Source organism: Ambystoma mexicanum, chromosome 2q (assembly GCF_040938575.1).
Source record: "Ambystoma mexicanum isolate Mex_15411 chromosome 2q, UKY_AmexF1_1, whole genome shotgun sequence".
NCBI lineage: Eukaryota > Metazoa > Chordata > Amphibia > Caudata > Ambystomatidae > Ambystoma > Ambystoma mexicanum.
Window position 1 is genome coordinate 239,928,293 of NC_090924.1, and position 14,678 is coordinate 239,942,970.

At 43.3% G+C, this 14,678-nt stretch overlaps 1 protein-coding gene across 1 annotated transcript in view; it reads left to right on the forward strand.

The window, feature by feature from the left end:
* Positions 1-14,678, forward strand: part of GNPTG (N-acetylglucosamine-1-phosphate transferase subunit gamma) — a 243,797-nt gene that overhangs the window by 582 nt on the left and 228,537 nt on the right. The window contains exon 2 of the mRNA XM_069647204.1: positions 5,738-5,792. Coding sequence (XP_069503305.1) covers positions 5,738-5,792 — 55 coding nt within the window. The remainder of the gene's footprint in view (positions 1-5,737; positions 5,793-14,678) is intronic.

Genomic DNA, 14,678 nt, shown 5'->3' on the forward strand with positions numbered 1-14,678 from the left:
GAGAAAGTGTGAGTGTTTGAGGGTATGAGAAAAAGCAATGGCGTGAGAGAAAGGATAAGAGAAAAAGGACTGCAAGCAAGGCAGTGGCGTTGCTAGGGTGGGGGAGAAGGGGGCGTTGGCTTCCCCTGCAAAATTTTGTGCCTCCCTCCCCAGGGAGAGGGGAAGAGATGCCCTGGGAGTGTTGGCAAGTATGCTTAAAGTGGGCTTGTGTGACTTTGCAGCAAAGGCAATTACATCTCGAAGCTGAACAGAGCTCCTTGACTGGTCTGCACACAGCCCTGCCCTTTATCGTGGCCTTACTTTGTCTTATGTTTTATCTGATGGGTTCTGTATTCTATCTGAGAGACTCCTAACACCTGGCGTACCTAGTACTTGGGTGTACACTTATAAGATACTTAAAGTTACACAATAAATCTTACTTTTTCAAAGTCTACTACTTTAACATGGGGCCATCGGATTGCTTCATAAGGATAGTTAAATGTGTGGCCAGCAGCCATGTCCACTTGACCGAATCAAACGCTTTAACCACGTTAGGGTTCTATTTAAATTAAGGGGGGTGTAAAGCATTGCAGTTGTAGGGAGCAGGCTTCTGCTGCTGTCTGACGAGAACTTGGCAAAGGGGGCTAGGTTTTCATAGACTAGCTTGGAAGGTGGCTGGGAGAAGGGAAATCCACTTGATATTCATTATAGGGGTCCTCAACTATTAGCCTGCCCAGTACTTTCCACACTACTGTCCAGGAGGTTCAACATAATGGAACTGGTGGAATGGCGACAGAGCACCCCCTGCACCAACTCTGTAGCAGGGGTTTTATTATTTAGCAGGCAGATGCCTAGAGGTCCTAAGGATGGGAGATTGCCAAATGTGACTTTGTCACAGCACATAATGGAGGCCTTATTCTCTCTGAAAGACTGATTAATACAGCCGTTAATGCTAGCAGTAGTTATTTCTTCTAATAAGTTGGCTTTAATCCACTTCGAGGCATGATCTGTCAGCAAAACTGTATCTTGTCAGGGGACCTGTATTTCAGAGGCTTAACAAAATCAATGCGTCCTTCTCCCGCACAGTGACTGTACACAGATCATGGGTGTGTGCAATCCATTCAGCCTCGCCTTTGTGATGGGTAGCATACAAAAAAAGGCATTGCTGGTCCTTACCATCCATGGCCAACTACCAGTACTTCTTCCGAAGTCACCTCCCGTAGAGTTTGATGCCCAGGTGACCTTCACGTGCTAGCAAGATACGGGTAATGGTTTAATAAGCATGCCAGCTGTTGCTAATACTCCAGACTCCTCAGTAATTTCGATTGTGACTTTCCAAAGGGCTTGACGATCAGCGTCTAGGTTCAGCTCCATCTGCTAGCCTTTTTCTTGCCTAGTTCTTAATAGTTTGCAAAGCTAGCTCTTCAGTAAACCTTCCATCCACTGGATTTGCTGATTCTGCCTGCTGTGTGTGTCTGCGTGGTAGCCACAATGCAAACCTGTTTTTTACCACCTCGTGGCATTGGTCATCAGAATGTGCAGTCAGGGTGCGCACTTTGCTGATTTATCAACATCAAACATACATTCCTGCATTTGCAGTTGAGGTCTATTAAATCTGCATCTCCCTTGATATGGATGAAGGGCTTATGATCTATGCATAGATGGAATATCCTCTCTCAGATTTAAGTGCAGAAGTGTTCTCTGCAAGACTCGGAATTTTAACGCTGGCAAGTTACTATTTACTATCTTTAGCCGCTTTCCAAAAATTGATAGATGCAGGTACATGCTGGATAAAATTCTAGGTCCCATAATCCGCCGGGGTGGGTGCATATGTACACTGCTGCAATGGTATCACGTGTTGTTCCTGCGGTCTGCTGTAGGCTATACCTTAGTTTTGGGAGGCTCTTTATCCATTTCAGTGTTTCCCCAACTCTACTATCCTACATTGCCAGAACTCTCCTGCCCTCGTTTGTTCCTCTTCTATGCTGGCTACGGACTTATGAGTCAAATGTATTGATTCTGAATTCTGCACAAAACTTTGGTATTATTACACGCTGTAGGTTTATCCTTCAGAGATATGGACAAAACGAGATGCTAAACCACTGACCAAAGCACAGATAACAAATGAAGCTGCAAGCACCAAGGAGTTCATTGCCTCTGCATGTTTTTTTTCACATTTTTTTATTTGGGATTTAAATAATACCAAGTCCCCCTTAGTATTGTCCTTTTTAGATGTATTATTTTTTTAGACATGATGAGCCCCTGGAGATTAATTCAGGAATATTGAAACAAAGGAATGCTGCGCAACCTGTAGACTCTCTGATGATCGCCACACAAGAAAGTGGAAGGGTGCTGTCAATCGAAAACACTGCAGGAGTTGGATCTAATGTTCACTTGCTGCTCTTCAGGCTCACTCCTTCTCCTATTCTCTTGGGTTCTATAGCTCTGTTGGGTTCTATAGCACCTATCATCTAATGCTTCAACACCACAGCGCCAGTCCATTACTGGGATCAACAAAACATATTGTTGCCTCTCTTTCCACCTGCTACTCTGCCATTCATCAGCCTACCTGTACTGCCCATCCGGGATTCTATAGCAGTCATAACCAGTCTATCAAGCTTTGGCGTGCAAAGTAAAATCAATCCTCCCAACTTGTGCTTGAAAAATCCAAAATAGAGTGGCCCAGTTGGTCCTATCTGGACCAAAGGTCTGTAGGCTGAATACACATAGGAGTCCAGATAACAATGTTTTGCTAAATATTCCTTCTAAGAGCCATATGATTTGGCTAAAGCTTTCCCTCCAACAAAATGATCTAACCCTCATGGAGTGACTAGCCCTGGTGGGTGCTGGTGTGCCGCATCAGATGGCTTTTATTAGGAATCTTTAGCAAAACATTGATATCTGAACTCCTTTGTGTATTCAGTCCCTGTGCCTCTTCACTTCTGATAGTGCAGCACATTCTGGGGGTCTACCCCTCTTGTGCTGATATCGCACCTGCAAAGCCACCCCAAAGACTGGGGCCTCATGTTGTTGGGTGCCAGGGAAAGTTCCCCCACCATTTTGCCTTTTCACCGGGGCCAAAGTTAGAGATGGGTGCAGGAGAGATCTAAGATGAGAGTTTTGCGTGGAGCCCAGAGGAAACATGGGCCTGCTGCACCCCCTACCGCGCCCCAGGATTTAAAAAAAGTTACTGTACTAGTTTCGGCACAGCAGCCTTTTTCATTTCTAATTCCTGCAAAGCATTGTGTAGAGTCAAATAAGAACATTGGTTTGTCTTGATACAAAGTTTGCTCTCTTGCATAGTAGCAGTGCATGGAGTGGTGATGTGAATTAGGAAAATCGCAAAGCGTAAACATACTCTCATTGGTGCATTGAATCTCCGAGTTGTTCCCTAATTGGAGTAACAACATTATGTAGTCTGTTGTGTGATAGGGTCAGATCCCTGATCCCATCAAATGATATGGGTACCCCTCTCAAGCTGGGGCAGCAGGGCTACCACAGTATTTTTGCTAGAGCCTGTCCTGCCCCAGAGGTGGGCTGAGGGAGAATGCACTAGTCTCTGACCGCTCTGGTTAAAATTGTAGATTACTACTTGCAATTGCCCCAGTCCAGCCTTCCCTGATGTTCGCCAGTAGTTTTCTCTTTCTTTCTTTTTGGTAACTCCTCACTGTCGGGCCCAGTAGCTCGCAAAAGGAGATCCCCCCTGAGAACCTGGCTTCAAAGGGGGGCGTCCATTTCAAAGAGATAGCTCAAGCTGGCACCCAGACGGCCTTAGAAGCTGCATGCTGAGGGAGGGCGGAGTTAGGGCAGTCGGAGAGCACAAGGGGGCTTCTGGAAGGATTCCTTCATCTTGTTTTACTGTGGGATTTTCTTTCTTCTTGCCCCTTTCTACGGAACAAGTAATTCTGGGTATGCCGTCAGGAAACAAGAGTCACGTATCCCAAAGGCAGTGATTGAACTCCTTAAGGGAGGCTTGCTTTCATCCAATCCCCTGTGGCGTTTTATCTGTAAAAGAGCGTGTCACCCACTCCTTTTTAGTTTTTATTAATCTTTGGACCTTCAAGGACACCAGAAAGAGTTCATTTGGACCCTTTCGGGAGAGCACTCCCTTCCAAAGAGCCCTCTGTTAGCAGTGAAGACAGGTGTTGCAAGGCAGATGAAAGCTCTGCTCACTCCTCAGGACACATCATGGTGACTTTGCTGAGGATTAAGACAGGCATACCACTCTGCTAGACAACCTGTCTCGGATGGAAGAGCAGAGCTTGAAAAGGTCTAACCTTGCCGTAGAGCCCCCTGCAGTGGTACTTGAAGCTTCCAGAGAGCCAAAGCATCCAGGTTTTCTACTTTCCATCCATTTTTGAGGCCCTAGAGACTGGTTAAGCCCCCTGTGAATCTTTTCTCCAAGAAACGCATCATTTGAGTGGCATTATTGCAATTCTTACCTTTCCCCTACCTACTGAAGTATTCAGAGGGCTTACACATTTGTTCTGCATATTCGGTAATCTTTCACAGGACTTGGCTTCTGTAGTGTTTCTAATAGTTCTATGATTGATTTAATGGAAAGACCCAAAAAGACCGAACAAAAATAAAAATGAATTGTAGAGTTGATCGAATTTCGTCCGTACGTTTGCTTTACATTGAAGAAGGGATGCGGGGGAGTCCCCCGCTCCTGTCTCAATAATGTTTATCAAGAAAAGTGGACCCATGCGGCGCCGGTTCCCATACACGCAAATGAAGGGAACCAGTGTTGCAGAGGGATGCTGGAGACGGTGGCACACAAGGAGGTATGCTGCCCACCAGTAAATAAGGGGGTGGGGGCAAGTGGATAGTCTGAAATGTTCGGGGGAGAAAACCGAAAGTTATTTTCAGTAAAATTACTTTTGGTAACTTCTCCTTCGAACATTTCAGCTTTGGTTTAATCACAGTAAATCAATTTTAATTGAGGTATATATTGTTATAAAACCTTGATGGGACCATTTTTTTGTAACTTTTGTGCTACTGCTATTTTGTTGCTACTGTTTCAGATTCACACCGCTTCTAAGATTATAGCCTTCACCAGCCCACATTACTACAAAAGGTGAAGGAGGTATATTGCTTGGCTGTGCCTGTCTTTATGATTTTAGGTCTATGTTGGTTTGTAGAAGTTTGGTGTCTGAGTAGGTGGCTTTGCCACTACTCGGCCGGGTGCTCCTACAGAGCAGAAGTAATTTCTTCAAAGGGGGGGTCACATTTGAATTTCCAACAATAAATTGCAGAACAGTTCTGGTCTCCTGGACTGTCAGCAGCTGTGAAGTTGGCTAAAGTTGGATTCAGAACTCCTCTCTTTCGTTGGTTGAATGCAATCCTTTAAATTGTTGTGAATGGATGCTAATGGCAGATGTAAATCTTTAATCGTGCTTGAGTCTAGAGAACAGAAATTATGTGGGCCAAACTCTGGAAAAGAGAATTCCCAAAAAGTAGTGATTGGTTCCTAGCAGTTAATGGCCTTCCATAAAGGACAGGGTTCTGTCAAGCCTCGTGTGCGGTTCTGGGAAATCTGATAAATCACAAGATCAGCTCTGGCAAGAAGGCCATCCACTCTTGCTATTTTCAGGGTGACGCGGCTTGAGGGCTGCGCAGCAAGCTATAGCACATCCGATACAGCAAATGACCAGGCTTTTGCCCCGTATACATGCACGTTTCGCATATAGTATGAACAAAGTTTTTGTTACACTCGGATGTGAAAATATGTTGTCTGAAACTGTTAAATGTTTTCCAGCTCAACTTGTGTTATCCGGCAAGATGAAAATCGTTGAGGAGCCTAACACTTTTGGGTGAGTGATATTCTCATCGCAGACTTTACACTGTTAAGTATTGTCCCGTGCAGTGTGGGTATATGTTGTCTGGACGTTTTTTCTTCTAAAGTTATCTCCAGATTACCGGATTTCCCTTCTGTGGTGAGGCTTTTATCTACTCCTGCAGACTCTAGCAGAAATTTAGAATCTCTTAGATTAACATCTCTGCTTACTGCCAATGCAGTTAAGACACACAAACACACACCAATGCCAAGTTCTCGCTTCAACCGTTGGACTGTCACTATGGGGGGGGCGGCAGACCTTAACAAAAACGGGAGATACTGGCACAAATTAAGATTTCACCATTAATATAAAAAAGGAAACATTTTGGGACCACAATGGAATTCTTCTTGCGAGTGATTGAAATCTAACGGATCTTTAAAAGGGACAACACATCTAGGTTTTTTTTCTATCCTTAAACATGTTCATATAAATACATATCTGTCCCTTTTCATGCAGATGACACAAATTATTCATGAGGGGTTTTGGCCACTTTCATAGCAAATAAAAAGTGTTTTGGTAAAAGAAAAAGTTCTTCGTTTTTATACTTAAGACACTCAGTACCTAGTGACGTTTATGTAACATTTTATTTTAATATAATACCTAAAATGCCAGCAATTAAGTGTTGAGGAACAATTGTTTGTTTTGTGAATGCACATAGGTCAATATGTATTGATCATTTTCTAGTTCAGTTGGTGATGCCATGTTACAAGGCATTTTATTTTGTGTTATTGGAAATCTTGAATAAACCTGTATTCTTATGCAGTTTGTCATTTAACGAAGTAGAGACATCAAGAGTTTTAAGGGCCGAGGCTTTTCCAGCTCTGAATTGACAATAAATGTTTATTGAGATCAAAGGTCATCTTTTAACCATACTGGTGAAATGTGTAGTGCTATACAGAAAACGTGGCAATTTTTCACTTTATTTATTTTGGCGATTGGCTGATTATAAATTATAGGCAGACTAGCCAGTGTACCCATGCTTTGCACGGTAATTCCTACTTCAGTCCTACAACTAAACCAATGCTTCTTTGTAGACAATATTGCTTGTCTTTCCTGTAGGAGCAAGTGTGAACAAATTGTCTTTGTTTCCAACTCTGGAGCAAGTTACATAAAGCTGACCATGAGAAAATCAGGAATCCTGTAAATCAGTTCCAGCTACTTTGAGGTGGAGCGTTGAGATTGCACTGCAACATGATTGGTGTCCCGATTTCCAGCCGAGGCAGCAGTAACCTCAACATAAGTGCTGTGCTGTTTGTGTGGGGCTGATGCTTGTAAGCTTGAAGTGCTCTACACGTATGCGTGGGGCTGTTGAGATGGCGTATATTTCAGTGGGAAATTAAGTTTCTGTAATTATCCTGAGAGATTTGCCATGATGTGCCAGACAGTGTAATTGTGGACACTGTTGAAGAGACATGCACTGTTTCATATCACCCGCATCACTACAAAAGTATTGCGTTGTCACCCGCATGACTTGGTGAGTGCCACTTATGTCAGCTAGAATGCTGATAGTGTGGAAAGTTTAGGAACTATGAACTGCTGACGTTTTCATGAACTTTAAGAACAATGAACGTAGAACTACAGCAGAACTACAGCGCGAAGAGCCATTTACCTGGGGTAAGCATTGTAGACCTTAAAAAATAAATGGATTCGAGAAGGGTATATTTTATACTTGGACATAATTTAGCCTGGATACCTTGCGCTCAAAAAAATACTATTCAGATTTTGGTTTCCAGTGGGTGTCATGTGTTTATTATTTAGGTGAACATAGGTGGCCAGCCGACACGTGTTTCAACCTCCCAGGGTCTTTCTGAAGGCTGAGATGATACATTTGTGTATATTGGTGCAACATAGTTCGATACATTTTGTCAGTGGTTAGTAGATTATAGTAGTTTTAAAGCTTTGTTACTATCAGTCATTTTCAAATATTTACAGGGGCATAGGGATTATGTGCATCATTTTAGAACTTTGGGGGAGGAACGATGAAAGGGAAGAGAGAAGGCAACATATTTAGTTGGGAAACGCACATGTTTGACAGAACAAGTCAAAGTCCACAGCACTTGTACACTGAAGAAATTAGGGAAGCACTAAAGCTGCAGGTGGCTGAGGGGTGTGGGAGCACTGCCAGATGCCACCCCCAGTTAAGAACCTAAATGAACACAGTTCTCAGTCTCACTGCGCTGAACAGTGCAATAGTGACAGGTGTTCCAAGTAATTTAAAGAAGGAGGGATTTCTCATGAGTCCAATGAGTTTAATAACGAAGAAGCCTGACGTGTGTTTCGAGTCATCACCGACTCTTCATCTGAGGCTAAACATAATGATGAACACAAATAGTACAGCACAACATAAACGGTTTGAATGAAAGTCGTCCATTGTGAAAAAAAATCAATAAAACATTGATAAGGACATTAGTAAGGACATTCAACCAAAAGGACATTCAACTAAAAGGGCAAACACAAGTGCAGGTAAGCCAAAAAGAACAGCAGTTACAGCATATATATTAAGATAAAATCAAATAGCAACAAACGAAAATAATAAAAAATAATATATAAATAAGATTGGCACAGTACCATATTAGGACGGGATTGAATTGAATGGAGAATCCATAGGTTACGGGATGCATGTAAGAAACACTAGTAAAGAAACAAACAAGTTGCAAAGAGTTAGTTATAATGCATCCACGGAACAGCTATAGCAGCGCAGTCAAAGAGGCAAATGCCGCCAAAAAAACAAACAAAATTGGAATCATAAATAAAAGGTACCTGAAAGTTTCAAGAGCTAGCCTAACCAATTAAGTATATCGTGGCCAGTGCCAGATGCATTCTCTAAAAAAGGAAGAGAGAAGAATATTTTTTTATTTTATATGAAGTGTTTAAATACGCTGTTCAAGCACAAATGAGAAATTAAGGAAGAACAAGAGAGTGTGAGATTAAATGACAAATCATACCTCAATGCTTTGCAATTGCGGAACTCTGTAAGGGAAAAGAAATTCCCTCAGCATCACTTAAACATGGACAAATTAACGTAACAACTGTGATTGCTAAAAATGCAGCTACCCGGAGTGCCAGAAGAAACACAAAACGCAAAAGCATGGCGTGCGTGCGTAAATAATGGGCAAAAGCTAAAAATTGACTTTCTCTAAACTTAATTGGGACGTGCTGATGCACTAATTAGAAGTATCATAGCGGCCAGGGGGCCGTGAAAAACCGTTTTACCTGTGCAATGCTGCTGAACTGAATGAAATGAAAGTAAGCCCAGACCATAGAGATAGTCCCGTTTCTATTTAAATACACAAGGTATTTTAGAACATGGCCGATTAGGTCAGGAAAGAAAACCGCCATATTGGAATGATGGAAATGAAATGAATACCTCAGGAGTGAATTTGCCCCAAAAAGTAAGGAGCTTACCAAACGCCGCAAAAAGGCAGAAATTAACCTGTTCTGAATTTAAAAATGAGCAGGGCTGGAATTCCACAAAAACGTATATAAAGTGCGTTGCACAGCAAAAAATGTACTAATTGCAAAAAATGGAGCCCCGGAGGGCGCCAAGATAAATATACACTAGTAAGGCCTGAGAACGAAAGGAAATTTGCACCTCGTGCACCAATTGCTGTTGAGCTGAATAACCAAAAGAAAAAACGGGTTCATATAGATGAAGGGGATTAAACCGCAGAGAATTGCGACTACTAGAGCATGCTAGTAGGAACCAAATTGGGGAAAGATGTTAAATAAATTGTGCATCTGCCATCTGTGAATGTGCTGCTATAGAAAAATGTGAGGTAACGGGACTGCAAATAGTCATTGTAGAGGGATCACTAGACCCCACTCGATTATAAATGACCACTTGGGTGTAAAGAAAGTAGTCATGTCCACAAAAAAAGGGAGGGAAAACATGATGCCTGTGTAAAATAAAGAAGAGAACAACAGTAGGTTTTCACAAACAGGTTGCAAATTCATGGTCTGAATTTAGACCTCCTAAACACAGTACGATATTTACAGATGAGTCTCGCTTCTAACTGGCGTAATGTGAGCGTGAGATTGCCCCCTCTAGGCGGCAATGACACTTTGCAAAGGCCCACAAATCGAATATCATCCTTACTATCTAATTGATGCAGTTTTTGCCAGTGATTTGCAAGTGGGTATTTGGATTCCTGGCTGCCAATTGTGGCGAGATGTTCCCGAATACGAGTCTTAAGGGGCCTGATGGTGCTGCCTATATATTGCAATCTGCATGTACAAATAATAGTAAACCACGAACTTTGAATGGCAATTGAGGAATGTTTTAATAGTGTGGTCTCCTCTATCTCCAAAGGAGACCTTTGAAGTTTCCAGAGTGTACTTGCACATGCTGCAGAATCCACATTTGTGAAAACCAGCAGCACGGGCAGAGTCTAACCACGTAGATTTAGGAGTGAGTGGACACATACCCTTCATTTATGTGTCCACTCACTCCTAAATCTACGTAAATATCGTACTGTGTTTAGAGGTCTAAATTCAGATGTTACTCACCACTCGGAATAGGCCGAAGATGCGGAGGAGATGATGGTGGTACAAGAATCGATATTCAGCTTTCCATCCCAGCTCCCCTGAGTACAAGACTCAGGCTTCCTCAAAGAGGGGCTCTTTTCCACAATGTACCTCTCTGCTGTTTCAGTCGGGACAGACAAAGGTGTCCATTGTATAAAAGAGCGGGGAGAACACACACCGCCAATACCAATGCTGCAAAGGTACACAACGAGATTAGACAGTGTTGAAGTATAGGCAAGTAATCAGAACAGTTAAATTAAATGGGGAAACTACCTATATAGGTATTGGAGTGGAACTTCCTCGGGTTGGATCTATAAGGAATATAACACAAAATGAGTGGGAATGGTCTAAAGAGCCTTTAAAGTATCAGTTCCAACTTATATATATATCGAATTGGTAACAACTGACCTGAATATGGATATTTTGAGGAAATGAATCCAGGAAACAGAAGACAACGAAAGGAGAAAATAACAAACAGGAATGTTAGTATAGGGGTGTAGCCCCGGACGGCACGAGGGTCGCACTAGTGCCGGGTTGGTGCAGTTTCAGCAGAGCATTTGTATGCACTTGAAGCTAAGTTCAGAGGATAGTCACTCAATGTCCCAGAATACAAAAGGAGACAAATATCCAAACAGGGCGTGGAGAGAAATGGTAGCAGAGATGGAATTTGCCAATAAAGTATGTACCTGAGCACACGTGTATCCAGAGTAGGAGTAGAAAAGTTCCGGATGGTTGACAGCAGGTTCTCTGCTTTGGTTCCGTATGCAGAAGCGGCAACCTGGAATGAAGTACCGCCAGAGACAGAAGGGAGCCGGATCCAGTAACGTTTCGAGTCAAAAAACCAGACGAGCACAAACAGGAATAAAGGAGGAGACAAGCCAATCCAATAATCGGGCAAGGGTCAAAACCAGGAGTTCAGATGAGTCGTGTGGGAAGACACGAAGAAGTAACGGACGTAACCGTGTCTAGCTTGTAAAGCTAATTAGCAGCAACAAGCCCCTTGAAAGACGGTGGTTTTGTAGTCGTAAGGGGGCGTGTCTTGCCGTACGTCTCCCACATACAAGACGTGTCAGCTGACCCAGAGTCCGTTGTAGTTTGTACAGGTGCCATGGCAGCCTGTATCTGGTCCAAAGAGGAGCTTGTAAAGAAGTCATATTCTGCAAGGAGGCCCGCGGGGAGCATCCTCCCCCAAAGACTCCGGCAACCCCCTGGCGGAATGGAAACTCCTCAGCAGATCCGGACAATGTAAATTGGAGAGAGGCTCCCATGTACGGTCCTCCGGCCCATACCCCTTCCAATCCACGAGGTAGAACAACGTACCCCTAGACACTCTGCAGTCCAGGATACGCGAGACCTCATTTTCCTCTTCTACATTCACCAAGATTGGCGAAGGACGTGTAGGCAGACAGGTCCCTTGGTTAAAAGGCTTGATCAGAGAGACGTGAAAAACTGGATGTATCCGCCATGAGCGCGGCAGGGAGAGCTTGACCGCCACGGGATTGATAACATCAGTAATGGCATAGGGTCCCACGTATTTGGGCAGAAGCAAGCGTTTGCCCGCAGTTCGCAAATTACGGGACGACAACCACACCTTCGTACCACTCCGATAGACTGGTGCAGGTGATCGATGCACGTCGGCATATTTCTTGGCACGTTCTTGAGCTCGGAGTAAATGACAGCGTACATCCCGATGAATCGTATCGAGATCTCTTATACAATCTCTTGCTGCTGGATTAACGGCTGGTAATACTGGATCAAGTGGTAGTGCCCTAGGATGACCACCATACAGGGCAAAAAAGGGAGAAACCCCAGTTGAAGTATGCATAGAGTTGTTATATGCAAACTCAGCATAAGGCAAAGAAGTAAACCAAGACTGTTTGAATTGAAGGCATAAACAGCGTAGGTACTGTTCGATAGTAGCGTTAGTTCTCTGTCTGCCCATCCGTCTGATGGTAAGCCGAGGAGTACCTGTCCTCAATACCCAGAAAAGCTGTAAGAGCCTTCCAGAATCGTGACGTAAACTGTGTACCACGGTCGGAAACAATAACCGAGGGTAATCCAAAGAAACAAAACACATTCCTCAAGAACAGTCTCGCCAATTCTGGAGCCGCAGGCAAACCAGAACAAGGTATGAACAATGCATATTTTGTGAAATAATCAACAATCACCCAAATCGTGTCATGGCCCTGAACGTCAGGAAGTTCCACAATGAAATTCATTGACCGCATCTGCCAAGGTTTGTACGGAACAGGAAGAGGTTGTAACACGTCTACTGGTTTGACTCTAGAGGATTTACACTGAGTGCATATGGAACAAGTCAAAATGTAGTCCTTTACATCACAAACCATGGAAGGCCACCAAGCCCAACAAGGTAAGGCTTCAAGAGTCTTTTGACTTCCTGGATGTGCAGCAATCAAAGAATCGTGAGACCACTGGAGCGCTAAAACTCTAGCTTGACCTGAGGGTATATAGACGCACCCTTGAATGAATGGCATACCCTGAATAATTTCCAGGTTGAAGTCAGTGATCTCTTTTGGATGGGTTGAGACCCAATCAAGGATGATTGAACGCAAAGAGGGCTGAACCGAACAACCACAAACAACTTTGTTCGGTAGAAGAGGAAGTGCTTCGATCTGTTGGGACTGGCAATCCGCATGCAGGCGCGAGAGAGTATCAGCCGAAACTTGAGCTTTAGCAGAACGGTAAGTGATAACAAATTGATACTGTGAAAAGAATAAATGCCACCGCGCCTGTCTAGCTGTAAGGCATTTCATAGATGTGAAGGCTAACAGACTGTGGTGATCCGAGTATACTGTTACAAGGTGTTTGGCCCCCAGAAGGTGATGTCTCCATTCCAAGAACGCGTCTCTGATGGCTAAGAGTTCGCGTTCTGTGATGGAATAATTTCTCTCGTAAGCTGTCAATTTACGAGAAAAGTAGGCGACAGGATGAATCTCGCCCGAATGAGGACAGGTTTGTGACAACACCGCCCCAAGACCATAACCCAAAGCGTTAGCTTCAACAAAAAAAGGAAGCTCGGGATCAGGATGTTTGAGGACAGGAGCGGAAGTGAAGGCTGATTTTAATTGATCAAAAGCTTTCTGAGCTTCTGTAGACCATACAAATGGCACCTTGGCACTTGTCAGAGAGGTAAGAGGTGCGGAGATTTCAGAAAAACCATTTATGAAGCGTCTATAAAAGTTTGCAAATCCCAGGAATGATTGTAAAGATTTGACTGAATTGGGCACAGGCCATTCCAGGATAGCACTAATTTTGGACTGACTCATGCGCACCCGATTGTTAGTAAGATAATATCCCAAAAATTCCACCTCTGAGGCATGAAATATGCACTTTTCAGCTTTTACAAACAATTTGTGATCTCTGAGGCGTTGGAGCACTGTTTTGACATGTTTTTCGTGGTCTTCCTGGTTTTGTGAATAAATCAAAATGTCATCCAGGTATACAACAACAAACTGATCAAGGATGTCATAAAATAAATCATTCATGAATGCCTGAAAGGTGGGCCCGGGGCATTACATAACCCAAAGGGCGTGACAAGGTATTCAAATAGACAATAACGAGTTTTGAAAGCGGTCTTCCATTCGTCCCCCTCTCTCATACAGGCGATATTATAAGCTCCTCTGAGATCGAGCTTAGTAAATACTTTGGAAGATCCTAATTGATCAAGGAGGACAGAGATCAGAGGAAGAGGGTACTGTTTTTTTTTTTTATGGTTGCTGCATTCAAAGCACGGTAATCAATACAGGGACGTAAATCCCCTTCCTTCTTAGGAACAAAGAAAAGTGATGCAATTGGTGATTTGGATGGACGAATGAATCCCATGGCCAAGGCCTTGTCTATATAATCTTCAAGTACTTCATTTTCTTTGAGAGTTAGGGAATACACTCTGCCGGATGGTATCTTTACTCCCGGTATTAGGTCTATTGGGCAATCATAGGCTCTATGTGGAGGTAGAGTCTCCGCCATGCCTTTGTCAAAGACATCTGCATAATCTGCATATTGAGAAGGTACCACAGAGACAACATTTTTAGAAACGGCTCCAATATGCATAGTAGGAGAAACCAGTGCCCTGACCATACTATCCTGGGTAATACCAAGTAATGTAGTACATCTGGTATTGCATATATTGGAAGGGAACTGAATCTGCGATGTTGACCAGTCGATGGCAGGGTTATGAAGCTTCAACCATGGGATACCCAGAATGACTTTGTAGGCTGGTGCTTTAATGATATCGAATATCTCTTCAGAATGGCCTTCATCGGTACTCGTATATAGTGGAACCGTTTGGTGAGTTACCATTCCTGATACAAGAATTGA